The sequence below is a fragment of the Phoenix dactylifera genome, chromosome 17 (assembly GCF_051530095.1).
Source record: "Phoenix dactylifera cultivar Ajwa chromosome 17, Ajwa_hap1_PhDact_Kaust_v1.1, whole genome shotgun sequence".
Lineage (NCBI taxonomy): Eukaryota > Viridiplantae > Streptophyta > Magnoliopsida > Arecales > Arecaceae > Phoenix > Phoenix dactylifera.
Genome location: NC_143206.1, coordinates 11,333,733 through 11,347,650, shown reverse-complemented (window position 1 = coordinate 11,347,650; position 13,918 = coordinate 11,333,733). Strand labels below are relative to the sequence as shown.

The 13,918-nt window shown below is 39.1% G+C and overlaps 1 protein-coding gene across 2 annotated transcripts; it reads left to right on the top strand.

The window, feature by feature from the left end:
• The first annotated feature begins 4,276 nt into the window (after nucleotides 1–4,276).
• LOC103714690 (triacylglycerol lipase SDP1) lies at nucleotides 4,277–13,671 on the top strand. Of its 2 annotated transcripts, XR_016398916.1 has the most exons (5): nucleotides 4,277–5,616; nucleotides 6,222–7,088; nucleotides 7,520–7,663; nucleotides 7,783–8,975; nucleotides 9,501–13,671. XR_016398916.1 is itself a non-coding variant. In XM_026807508.4 (4 exons), exons 1-4 carry the CDS (start codon nucleotides 5,065–5,067, stop codon nucleotides 8,779–8,781), a joined length of 2,562 nt encoding a protein of 853 aa, XP_026663309.3. In that variant the 5' UTR covers nucleotides 4,277–5,064; the 3' UTR covers nucleotides 8,782–9,135. The 2 variants fall into 2 exon arrangements, 1 of the variants encoding a protein (XP_026663309.3); XM_026807508.4 differs by lacking the exon at nucleotides 9,501–13,671 and having other exon boundaries at nucleotides 7,783–9,135.
• The last annotated feature ends 247 nt before the right edge of the window (nucleotides 13,672–13,918 follow it).

Below are 13,918 nucleotides of genomic sequence, written 5' to 3'. Positions count from 1 at the left end.
TTCTACCTCTAGATATTTTGGAGATTGCAAACTATATTGTTCAAACTGGTGATATTTGTATTGCTCAAAAGCAATGATTAACATGTCTGCTAGTTGCTACAAAAGCTTCTAAGGTTCCATGCTGATATTAAAAATGATTGGACATGAATCAAATATTAGGAGAAAAAAATATTTAGATGCCATGAATTTAGTTGATATTTGATAACATAACATAAAATAATGTCGTAACTCTTTCCTGTGTTGAGATAGATGATCAGAGAACTTCAGGTGACCAATGGTGAAAGTGGACTTGGATGGTCAATCTTACACTTGATGCAATCTAGATACTATCTGTATCCAAAATTTCTCAATGTATTGGGTATAACCCTAGATCAAGACTTAAATTTTCAACATAAGTGAGCATATAGTCCATAAAATTGGATCTCACAAAATCAGTTCTAATCCATTTAAACCTTACAAATAAGAGCCCAAAATTACAGTTCTATTCATAATATTGGATCCGACGCTATCTCAATCCAGAAATGGATCATGTAAATGAACAAGTCAAATTCGAATTTAGATCTTAGACTTAGAATCAGCCCAAGTGGTAAAAAAAAAGCCTGGAGGTGATCATAACCCATAACTTGGAGTTCATATTCAAGTCAAATAGAAAAAAGTAAAACAAGAATAACCATTTAAAAACTTAAAATTTAGTAGAAATAAATAATTAGATAAATCTTTTCAGATTGCAACATCACAATAAATTACAGAAATAGATGGGAGCAGCTGCAATCCAACACCCCTGGAATTGTATCCTCTCCTAATAGAAATGATACTAAGCCGGTACCCATCAGGCGGTGCAGCAGATATGCATATCGATCACAACATATTCTGACATTAGATGCAAAGCCTCTCTCTCTCTCTCATCACCTAACATCGAAGGATTCGCCATCTCTCTCTCTCTCTGCCCTCATAGATCCCCAAGGGTATCTGGTTAAAGGTCTCTCTCTCTTTTCTCGATTCCGTGCAAGAGATTCCGGTGATTCCGAGGAGGTTCCTAAAGGTTGCGGGTGTCGGAGTACTCCTAACTGGTGCAATGTGTTCAGGATTAGTTGAAGGGCTCAAGGGTGTTATCATTATCCATGATGGAGGGGTTGATGTTAGTTAGGTCGGTCTTGAGTTCCATACAAGTTTACCTTATGTCCAATACTGTTATTCCGAAGACTGTTCTGATTGAGATGAGTGGCTCCTTCAGAACTTCCTTAGGGACTCGCATGGAGGCGGCCATGGGGTTCATCTGTTGGCTTGTGAGAGGGTTTGCGTGTCGATCTGTGAGGGAGGACTGAGGGTGCAATCCCTTCTGAAGAGGAGAGAGGCGTTGATTGCTCGTTAGGTGGTGAAGCTTATCCTTGAGCTCCAGGGGTTTTGGAGTTAGGTGATGACGGCTGCGTATGGTCGGGTGCAGATCGATGGAGCAGCTCCGAGTAGCCGGAGGTGCTCCTATATGTGGCGGGAAATTTGTAGGTATGTGCCCACTGCTTTCGCAAACTCTAAATGGCTAATCGGCGATGAGCAAAGTATGGATGTGGTGGCGGACCCCTAGGTGGACTCTCTTTCTATGAGACTTTGGCCGACTATGGTCAACGTCGAGGCTGCGAACGGACTCCGGATTTGTGATCTACTTTGACCGAAGTGGGCAGAGTGGGATGCTGGCAAAATCGGTCAGTTGTTTATAGAGCATCTCGCAAAGCGGATCCGGTCGATTCTGGTCCCAAGGTGTGCCGGCCCGGATGTGAGGGTTTGAAGCACGTTCTAGAAAGCCAGTGTTAAGGTGGGAGACGTCTTCCGCGCCCTCCAGAGGGAGCACAAGCCGGTGCTGGACTGCGTTTGGATCTGGAGATTTGGTCTTCACCTGAGGGTGGCATTATTTTTGTGGAAAGTAGCATAGGAGCAATTGCCGACGAGATTGGTGTTGAGTAGAAGAGGGTTGGGCATCTAACCCCAGTGCCCGGACTGCCAGGTGGATGAGTCCGTGGACCATGCCCTGTTTCAATGCGAGCGAGCTAGGGGGTCTAGAGGCTTGTTGAGATCCCGCGGAACATCAGGAGCCATCTGGGTCCCTTTATGCTGGTGATTTGCCAATGGACTGACGCCCCCCAGACGCAGCAGTTGGCCGTTGAGGTGACCTACACTACTTACTAGATTGGGCTGGCTAGGAATGCCCAGACCTTTGGCGAGAGTGGCATTTCTTCGAGGTTTGTCGTGGAACCTGCCCAAGTACATGTGGCTGAGATTACTAATGCAAACATGTCGTATGGACCTTTGACAGCTCGGAGCACCTGAGGCTCTTCCTTTGAGAGCCCTCACCCTCAAGTTTTCTCAAGGTTAACTTTGATGGATGCGTGCTTGATGGTGGCAGGTGGAGGGTGTTGGCTTTGTCATCAGAGGTCCGGACTCTAGGGTGGTCATTATTAGAGGTTACCAGATTTTCGACGCCTTAGTTCCCATAGCAAAGTTGAGGGTAACGTGGGCCGGTCTAGGCTATGCTCAGCGAGTGCTGCGGACTAGCTCAATCTTACTTGAGGGTGGCTCGGCCATTGTGATTGAATGGATTTAGGGTGGCATCGGCAGTGGTGGCAAGGGCCACCCCTTGCTTGTGAGATATTTGGGCCATGATGAGCGGCAATATGGCCTTCCATGCTAATTATGTGTTCAGAGAGGCAAACGAGGCTGTAGACTGGATAGCTTTGTATGTGACCAGTCACTCCAGGAGCACCTTGTGTGTTGGAGAAGGAGAGTTGCTTAGAGCGCTCCAAAACTTATTGTTTTCTAATCTTTTTAGATGTATTCGTATTAGAATTATATAAATCTTCTGTTTCAGCAAAAAAAATAAATAACAATTTTAAAAATAAAAATTTATTAGTAATAAATAATTAAATGATTTTTTTTAGATTGCAACATCACAATAAATTACAGAAATTGATGGGAGCAGCTGCAATCCAACACACCTAGAAATTGGATCCTCTCCTAATAGAAATGACATTAAAGCCCTGTTTGGGGGAGCTTTTAGAGGGCCAAAAAGCACTTTCTAGCCCTTCAAAAGTACTTTTAGATAAAAAATGGTGTTTGGTAAAATTTTCGGAAAGCTGTTTCAGCTTTTGCGGAAAACTGAAAACAGCTTTTGGGGAGAAGCTCCAATTTGGAGCTTTCCGAAAATGCTGTTTTTAGCTTTGTCGGGAAGCTATTTTTTGGACCGAAATACCCCCATTTAAATCTCACTTTTTTCCCCCCAAAACCCCCATCCCATCTCTTCCTCTCTCACCCATTCCCTCTCTCTCCCTCTCTATCTTCTTCTTCCTCTCAACGCCGCCGCCTCTCCTGATTATTCCTCTTCTTTTTTTTTTGTTTTGGGAGCTTATGACTGCCCACAGTGGCAGCCACCATGTTGGCCACCACCCATGACCGGCGACCCCTCTATATTTCAATGAAATAAAATAATAGATAAATAAATAACTAAATAAAATAAATAAAATAAATAATGAGTGAGTGGCAAATAACCTGATCTAAATAAATAAATAAAAATAGTACTAATTATTTAACCAATTTTATCACCTAGCTAGAAAATTATATAGGGAGATAAATGGTCATTGGAAGGATGAAAAATTAATTTACACTAATAATTATAATATTTTTATATATTTATTATTATATTATACTATAAATATAATATTATATTACATTATATCATAATACATTGATATGTTATGTTAACTAATTTAATATTATATTAAATTATTATTCTATAATATATAATATTATAGTACTATATTATAATAATATTATATTACATTACATTAATATTATATTATATGCATTAATACATATTATATTTTATTATGCTCTGTTGTATAATACTGGTAATGTTCTTTATGATCATTTTGTCACATAAAAATACTTTCTCAGTTTATTTACCAAACATATGTTAAAATGCCACAGCACTTTAGAAATATAGTTACCGAAACAACTTTTTATAAACGCTCTGCTTCAGACAGCTCTACTTCCAACAGCTCTACTTTCAAAAGCTCTACTACCAGCAGCTCTTCCAAACAGGGCCTAAAACGGTACCCATCAAGCGGTGCTGCAGATATGTATACCGATCATAATGTATTCTGACCTAAAAACATTTTGGACTGGTTGTGTCTGACTCACCAAACCTGCCAAAAAAGCCATCACAACTAAAATCTAATATCCAATCCAAGTATCCCACCATGCGACTCATCCAACTTATCCTGTTCCTCATCTTTCCTATTATTAGAATTTCACATCTCCTGTTCCCCTCTTCCTTGAACAGCGGTTCTCCCCCATTTTCCCGTTCACGTCTTGACAAGAAAGCGGTCTCCTTCTCTTGCTACATTTTCTTCAGCTCAGCGAAGTCGTTGGGTTGCGCGATCTTTAGCTTCCTCCAGCGATCTTCGGGAACTTCTTCCATTAGACGCAAAGCCTCTCTCTCTCTCTCTCGTCACCTAACATCGAAGGATTCGCCATCTCTTATGCCCTCTCTCTCTCTCTCTCTCTCTCTCTCTCTCTCTCTCTCTCTCTCCATGTGAATCGATATTTCGGATGGGTGTCGCTTTCACCAAGCCTGTTTTCTCCTCTCTTCAATGCAGTGCCCTCATAAATCCCGACGGATGTTTTGGTTAAAGGTCCCTCTCTCTTTTGTCGATTCCGTGCAAGAGATTACGGTGACATCTCTCTCTTTCGTCAGCGACCCTTTTTTCCCCTTCCTTCGGTTTTCCGAACTCTATCGGGTGTTGCTTCAATCGCCCTCCTATTGGGCTTCGTTGAAAACTGTGTGTTTTCCCCCTTCTTTTTGACCCGCAACCTTCCTTGGTTCTCCTTGGGGATAAAGGTCCCTCTTTCCGAAGCAGCCGCACCCTCTTGGATCCATTTTTGCAGGAAAGCTGAGATTTTGCTGCGGCGTTCCAAGTATATGTGAATTGGCCTAGAAAGGTCCGATTTTTCCAAGTTTATGCCGAAAAGTTCTGATTTCTTTTCGATTTCTGGTTAGTATCCGGGAGGGGGGGGATGGATATCAGCAATGAAGCCAATGTTGATCCGTTCTCGATCGGCCCCTCGACGGTCATCGGCCGCACGATCGCATTCCGGATCCTGTTCTGCCGCACGATGTTGGATCTCCGGCGGCGGATTGCGCGGGCCCTCCGGGTCTTTCTCGGCAGGGTAAGGAATGGCGTAGTTCCGGTGGTGTCCTGGTTTCACCCCAGGAACACCCGGGGTATCCTGGTGGTTGTCACCCTCATTGCCTTCCTCTTGAGGCAGTTTACCAATGTGCGGCCGCGGTCGGAGTCGGCCTACCGCCGCAAGTTCTGGCACAACATGATGAGGAGTGCCTTGACCTACGAGGAATGGGCCCATGCAGCCAAGATGCTCGATAAGGAGACGCCGAAGATAAATGAGTCCGAACATTATGATGAGGAGTTGGTGAGGAACAAGCTCCAGGAGCTTCGGCGCCGCAGGGAGGAAGGATCATTGAGGGACATAGTTTTCTATATGCGTGCTGATCTGGTGAGGAATTTGGGTAATATGTGTAATCCCCAGCTCCACAAGGGGAGGCTTCAGGTAATAACTTCTTTTGCTTGCAATTTGTTAGTTTTGCTGATTAGTCCTACTTTTATGCTCTGGTTGTTTCTCGCGTAACATGTGTGACTTTGATAATCTGTCCTGCTTATGTTTGCATGCTTTGCTGTTTATATTTCTGTCTTATATCCTCACAACCATATTCTTGATACGATTATTGCAAATCTGACTTAAGGATTATTTGCCTCGGATAGAAGTTAATAATTTAGAAAGAATTATCAAAATTCAGTGAAACATTGAGGCTGGGAAAAGGAAAAGAAAGAACCAAGATATAGCTATATTAACATAAATAAAAGCATCAAATTTCAACGAACTCTAAAGAAGGTGTCTATCATTTTGGGAAATAATCACAAGGCAGCCATGAGTTGTTTAAGCAGGCAGCGAGATATCCAAACCGACTGAACTTATCCTTTTGTTATGTGGAGAGAAGACTAGGAAGAGCTAGTATGGAAAAGAAAGCGAACAAATGTATTTTCTTCTTTTATTATTTGGGAGAAAAAATCATCGCCAGCTTTCTTGTAAATGTACTTGTGTGGTTCACCATGAAAACTGGATTAAGAAGAAACACAAATTTGTGTGTGATGCAGGTGCCCAAACTCATAAAGGAATACATTGATGAGGTCTCTACCCAACTGAAAATGGTCTGCAATTCAGAATCTGAGGAGTTGCTATTGGAAGAGAAGCTTGCATTCATGCAAGAAACAAGGCATGCCTTTGGCAGGACAGCACTGCTCTTAAGTGGTGGTGCATCACTGGGAGCATTCCATGTGGGTGTGGTAAAAGCATTAGTAGAGAACAGGCTTCTGCCACGGATAATTGCTGGGTCCAGTGTAGGCTCCATCATGTGTGCAATTGTTGCTACTCGAACATGGCCTGAAATTGAGAGCTTCTTTGAGAGTTCTTGGCGTTCCTTGCAGTTCTTTGATAATATGGGTGGAATCTTGGCTGTCGTTAAGAGGGTTACAACTTATGGTGCAGTCCATGAGATTGGGCAGTTGCAGAAGATGTTGAGGCACCTCACAAGCAATTTAACATTTCAAGAGGCTTATGATATGACTGGTCGAGTTCTGAATATAACAGTTTGCTCTCCTAGAAAGCATGAGCCACCAAGATGCCTCAACTACTTGACATCACCGAATGTTGTTATATGGAGTGCTGTTACTGCTTCTTGTGCATTTCCTGGCCTCTTTGAGGCTCAAGAGTTGATGGCAAAGGATAGATTTGGAGATATTATTCCCTTCCATGCACCCTTTTTTGAGGAACTGGAGAAGGTTTCAGGAACTTCATCCCGCCGATGGAGAGATGGGAGTTTGGAGAGTGATTTGCCGATTATGCAGTTGAAGGAGTTGTTTAATGTGAACCATTTCATTGTCAGCCAAGCTAATCCTCACATTGCTCCCCTGCTAAGACTGAAGGAACTTGTGAGAGCTTATGGAGGCAATTTTGCTGCCAAGGTAGTTTTTCATGCACTTAAAGCTGTTTTCATCTTTCCTTGTGTCAAATCATTCTTGGATGCTACATTTTAGGAGTCTTACCATGTGGCAGATTTTATTTTATTTTTTTTTCAGTACTCTGTCATACAGTGTTCCATAATTTTGAAACCTCTCGAATGAGTTAGACCTGCCTCTAAGGATGATGACCACATGCAAGTACAAAAGTTTCAAAGATATAAGATTTTGATAATTCTATGTTCCAAAAAATATGTTGTATGTTCTAAACAATCATTTGTTTATATTGTTCCTAGGTCTCTATGCTTGAATCCATTTATGTCGTAACTTCTGGATGGAGTCTTTTTCTTTTATCTAGTTCAGTAATTGTGATATGGTTATTGTTATCAAATAGTTTGGTCATCATCAACATCTTCTTTTTTCTGTGTTTGAAATAGCTTGCTCATCTTGTTGAGATGGAGGTGAAACATAGATGCAATCAAATTCTCGAACTTGGCTTTCCATTGGGAGGCATTGCTAAACTGTTTGCTCAAGAGTGGGAGGGGGATGTAACGGTTGTAATGCCTGCTACTCTTGCTCAGGTATCTGATACTCATTCTTTCTTTCTTCATATTTGTCCATTATGGACTGCTATTCACATTTGGGTTTTTTATATGTTGGATTGATTTGCTGCTCCTTTTCTTTACTGTTCTATTATTAGTATTCAAAGATTATACAAAACCCATCATATGTGGAGCTTCAAAAGGCTGCCAATCAAGGACGGAGATGTACTTGGGAGAAGCTGTCTGCAATGAAGGCAAACTGTGCTATTGAACTTGTTTTAGATGAATGTGTTGCCCTTCTTAATCACATGCGAAGGCTAAAGAGGAGTGCTATGAGGGCTGCTGCTTCCCATGGGCTCACAAGCACAGTCAAGATCAGTCCATCTAGAAGGATCCCTTCATGGAATCGGATCTCAAGAGAGGACTCAGTGGGCTCCACCGAAGAAGATGCATTTGCAGATGCCCTTGCTTCAATCCACCAAGGGTCTGGTCATGTGGGGAGCTCGTCAAACAGGAATATGCATAGTCAGCGAAGCTTGCATGATGGAAGCGATAGTGAATCGGAGAGCGTAGAACTTAATTCTTGGACAAGGTCTGGCGGTCCTCTTATGAGGACAGCTTCTGCCGAGACATTTATTAAGTTTGTTCAGAACCTTGATTTTGAGTCTGGGCCAAACAGGAATTGGTCCACAGAAGATGAAACTGAACATTTAGCTACACAATCCAACTCTCCATTGGTTCAAATGGAAGGTAGGGACCCATGTTCTACCAACTTTAGAGTACAAACTTCCGATATAAATTCAGAGAATACAGATACCAATACACATGAGCTTGGTAATAGAATCACAACAACTGCTTCTAGTAGCATTATGGTTTCCGAAGGTGACTTGTTGCAGCCTGAAACGATTCATAATGGAATTGTGTTTAACATAGTGAGAAAAGAAGCTCGTAATTTGGGGAACATGAATAGTGACTTTGAGCAACATCAAGGTTCTTCGCCAGATGCGGTTGTAGAGAGTGTCCATATTGAAAGTTGCACTGCCAGCACAGCTTCTGAATGTGAGGATGATGAAGCCAATTCGAGCTGCATTGATGAAACAGTGCTACATTGTGATGAACCTGGAAGTATTGATAGCAATAAGATGCTTGAAAAATGAGATCAATATCCTTTGAGGGGTCAAGTTGAACCACATGGGTAAATGCAGTGGCATCCATTTTACATCGCCCTGTTATTTTCGGTGGCAGTATTTCCATTTATGAGAGGGTTATGTGCCAGCCTATCATCTCATGGCCTCTCAGACTGGTTGTTAATTTGAAAGGAAGGCTAATCTGCAACAGGTTCTTTGGCATTGTAAAGTCATTTCTTCTGAGTTTTCCATGTACAGAGAATATATCACATCATTATTTAGCACTATTGATGGTGTTTTCTCAATCAAATGCATCATAGTCTGCAAATGATGTGACTTGAGCATTTTTCAATATGAAGATATTAAAGAACCTTGCTTTTATCACTTCTTGATGCAACCTTTAAACTTGGCTTGCATATCATACTTTCATAACTGTGCCTTTCTTCATCCATCAACAGCATTAACGATTTTTATATGTTGCAATCATCTATGCTTATTTTGCTGGAATTTCATGCAATCTAACTCTTCTTAGGAAGCTATGTTATGTTAAAGTCAAATGTATAATTGTATGTCAAGCTACATCAACAAAGTGTGATTTTGTCTTTATGGGGCAGTATGTTGCCTTATTAGATGTTATGAAGCACCCACTTCATTAGAGATCACGGTAGTTTGATCTTGAAGCCTTTGTTTTCCATTGTAGGAGTTTACCTGAACTGCAGTGATCATAACCATTATCTATATGACTGCAGAACTAGAGCTACTCTGCCTTACATCTACTTGTTATGCATGGCAAGTTAGCATTATTTGTGTAAGCTCATAGCGGAAGGATAGATGAAGCTGCAACTGAGCAACCCTAGAAAGGTTTTCAAAACAATTAGAAAAATAAAGAAACATCGTGATAAAAACTGATCTGGGTATCTATCTTTATTACTCCTGTAACACCACCATCGCCCTTTCCTTCTCTTCACCTTCTCTCTTTATCTTTTCGGTTCTCACTTTTTTTTTTCTCTCTCTTCCTAAGATGTGCAAGCTTTATTTCGGCATTAAGTGCAGAGCTGGAACATTAGACTTGTGGTGGATGTCTTTCCTCCAATTGAACTGTAAGATGTCATTCTTTCCTTATCCGTTATTCTTTATCATTTTCCTTGTCTCCTATTACAATGCATGCTATCTCAGGCTGTGTAAATCTGTAATATAGCAATAGCACTGACAATTGTATGATCTTTATGAATTTGTCATTGACAACACATGTATTGACTCCTTTTAGAGGCAAAAATTTCTGGGTTCTTCTGTAGTTGTGAGACAGTTCTACTCCTTTTAAACTAGTAAAAAATCCTAATGAAATTACAAAATAATTTTAAGGATGCTAATATTTTGGATTTCGGTGGCATAATCTACTTGCAGCATAAGACTAGAACATGAACTATCACCTGAAATTCCAGAGCGAAACTTACTTTGTGACCCGAGCCAAGTTTTTGCTAGAAGCGTAAAGATACTTCTAGATTTCAAGAATTGATTCTTTTCAAAATACATTTCAAAAATCTAACTTCTTTAATTAAATTCTGTGATAATCTCATGATAAGCCAAAAAAGAGAAACAGCTCATGTAATAGTAAGAATTTCTAACATATACATTATGTGGCAAATAACATACCAATTTCCTTCTACATCTGCATATGTTTATTGGTAACTAATCGAGGAAAAGTTTGATTTTCATTTACCACTCTCAGTTAATCAATGGATGGGTTGGATTAACCAAGTCTGTTTAAATCATAACATTTAATCAACTCAGCTTAAAATTTCATCAAAATTTCTTTCATCAAAGTTTTGTCAAAATTTCTTTGTAGTGTTCCTGCCTTTGAAATGTAGATCTTACAAATTCCCACTGTCAGTGACCACCATTGTCTCATAAAACTTCTTTATTGGAAAACTGTCTGGAATTATTTGTTTGCATGGGAAAGGGGGGAAAAGGCTGCATGGTAGTTGTGAAAATCTACATATTAAATTTACAAAATACTGGAAAAAACAAACCAGCAAGAGAATTTTTTTTGGTCAGAACACTACAAAGAGAAAGGGAAAGAAAGCGGAGTCACGCTTTCCAGATAAACTTCACATCATATTGCCCAATAGAATTCCAAAAATTGACACAGAAAAAGAAGCCCAAACTAATTTAGCCCCTAGAGATATTTAAAAGCAGTTACTTGCCCAAAAGAAAAGGAAGAAAAAAATAAAAAAACCCTTGCCCCTCCATTCATGTGGAAGAAAAGAATGGCACCAGGAAAATATTTCCCACTTATTTATTAGCAAGCTTATTAAGCAATAACCACCAGAAAGGAGATTACAAGCACAAATAGCTGAACTAAAGTTCATAGGAAATAAGAACAAAACAAAGAAAATGAATAAAAGTGAAAACGAGTTATTTTCTTAAATCATCTGATTTTTTGATCTCTCCATCATCAGGCTGCAAGGGAAAAACTTGACCCTAAGAAGATTGCTAGCCAATCTCAAAATTCACCTATGATCTTAGAAAAATATGCTAAGTTTGTTCTTTGCGCCGGTAGTTTGGAGCCATGGCTTTAGCAGCTAGCTAGGGCGGAAAATGGATCAAATGTGAATTTGGACGTTGATGACATTCATATTCACATAATCACATTTCCACTACTAGTTGCAATATAGGAATATGGATATCCATATCATTTGAGAATTGGAATTGTGAAAATTCATATCTAACCATTAGTCAGAAAATAGGAATACCGTGATGGAACATCATTTCTATTTTTTCTACATTTAATTTCTATAGAATACTCTCCCTCGACTTCCATTCATGTCATGCAACACTGTCATCCAACCACGTCCTTCTTCACTCTTCGCTTTACCGAACTGCATTTTTTGTTTGTCATTTAAGTGCATTCTTGTTAGCAACTCGATGTTTAAATTGATCTCTGATGTTGATTATGGTTGAGGCTACACTACAGGTGCAAAGCACAAAATTAGCAAATTTTTCTAAGGTCATAGGTCAATTTTGAGATTGGCTAGCAATCTTCTTAGATTGACGTTTTTCTCTTGCAGCCGGATGATGGAGAGATCAAAAAATCAGATATTTTAAGAAAATAAGATCAATTATACTTATTATGCACAGATCTAAGTTTTTAAAGATGAAAAAGCCTATCTCTTTGTGGAAAGATTGAGAGGCCTATCAGTATCATGATTGGATAGAACAAATAAAGGAACTGATAAGATGCCTCGGCTATGCTGAGCCCATCTTGTTGTTACCATTGTTACTTCCTGCACTAGCCGAGCACGATAATTTTTCTTGGTAAAACTAGTTAAAACTATATATTGTGAAAGAAATTAATAGTGGGAGAATCACCTATCGGAGTTTCTCATGTTGGACAGCTGAGAAACATCTCTTTATAGTTCGAGGACAGAACATAACTCACAACAGAAATAGGGGTGCAAATGGTAAACTATAACTCAATATGCATGGTGTGACATATGTGGTTATACTATTTTCCTTGTTTACTTTATCTCTACAACTAACACTTAACTGAAAGTATAATATGTAGCTTAGTCTTCACCATTAGGGATGACCAACACATTATCTTTTTTCAGAAAAATAATTATAGAAGGTATGCCTTAAAGTTCTCATTTGTTAGGAGAATAAAGAAATGAAAATAAGTATCATAAATCATATCAAATGGCTTATTTACTCTAGAGGAATTTAATAAAATGATGGAGGTGGATAATTTAAATAGAAGAAAGAACTTTGCACATGATTCCATGATGAGGTGCACATGATCTTCTAGAGGCAAGAGCCATCTTACAAATTTAACTATGATACTTGTTATGACACCCAAAAAAAAGAAGATATTACTCCAAAGCAGCATTTGGTTTAGGAAACAAATAATGGATAAGGCTTGGAATAAGTCTTGTATCTATTAAAGTAATTTTCTAAAAATAGAAATAAGTTAAAAATAGTTATGCTAGTCGAACTTACTTACATTTCGTATAACTATTTTCAAGTAGAAGCTGTCATATACTATTCTTGGCTTAAAGTTATTTTTTTGTTCTTATCTCCTTTTTCGATGCACAAAATTATTTGTAGCCGAAAGTTAATTCCCAAATCATAGCCAAACATAAATAGAACTAACTTGCAGCATCTCTGTTCTAAGAGACGTAGCTGTCTCTATGCTTCTCTCTTCCCAAACTACAAAGGGTTCACATGAACCATGGTAATGTTGGTTGCTTGGCAACTTAGGAAAAGTGTTTTGACCCTCTTGAGTTCACAATTTCACATCAAGTTCATGCACATATATACTTAGAAGAGCACTAGTAGGTGACCAGGTAAGCTGTATATTTGAATCCTCATTTTACTTATCACATGCATGTGGGGAAGGCTAAGGCTATATATCTTATCTTGCAAACATGTGCCTTGCATCTAGGAACCATTTGGAGTATCTTTTATTTAATCCATTGCTTTCTTGCTTGGTCTTTGTGTTCAAGTGTTGACTGTTGCCTTTGAAGGAATCTTTATTTTGACACAGGGATCCCCTATGGTTTATAGTTTACATTGCAGGGTGCTATAAAGCTCTCAATGGCTGCCATCGAGAGATAAATAGTTGTCAAACAAATCAGCTTTATATATCATACATGGCGCATCTTTGTTACCAGCAGTTCATCTTCCGATGATGGCTATTAAGTGTTGTATGGTTATTTGCAATACAAACTACGCATCGTAAGCATTTTGGGTTTATACTAGAAGAACAAATTTGAAGAACTTTTTGTCGTCATTTTGGCCCCAACTTATGTGTGATATCTTGTTTTTATAAATATAGTATTTTAAAATTATTATATTTGTATTTTTAATGCAAAAGGATACATAATGTATTTTAACCCCAATAGTTCAGCAAATTTTTGAGTATCTGCTACAGTACTTGTTTGAGTATATGCTAGAATATAATCTCATTACATTTTAATAGATTATTTTTTCCAAATTCCAGTACAGTGATCTCACCGCTAGAATTTAAACTCCAAGGGCAACTCTTTAGAAAAGAGGTGCTAACCATGGATACTAGGTCTTGTTGGCAATAGATCAAGATTTTTAGACACATTTTTTTTTTATTTAAAGAATGTTAAAAATTTTAAGAGAGAAATATTTGAGCCACTTC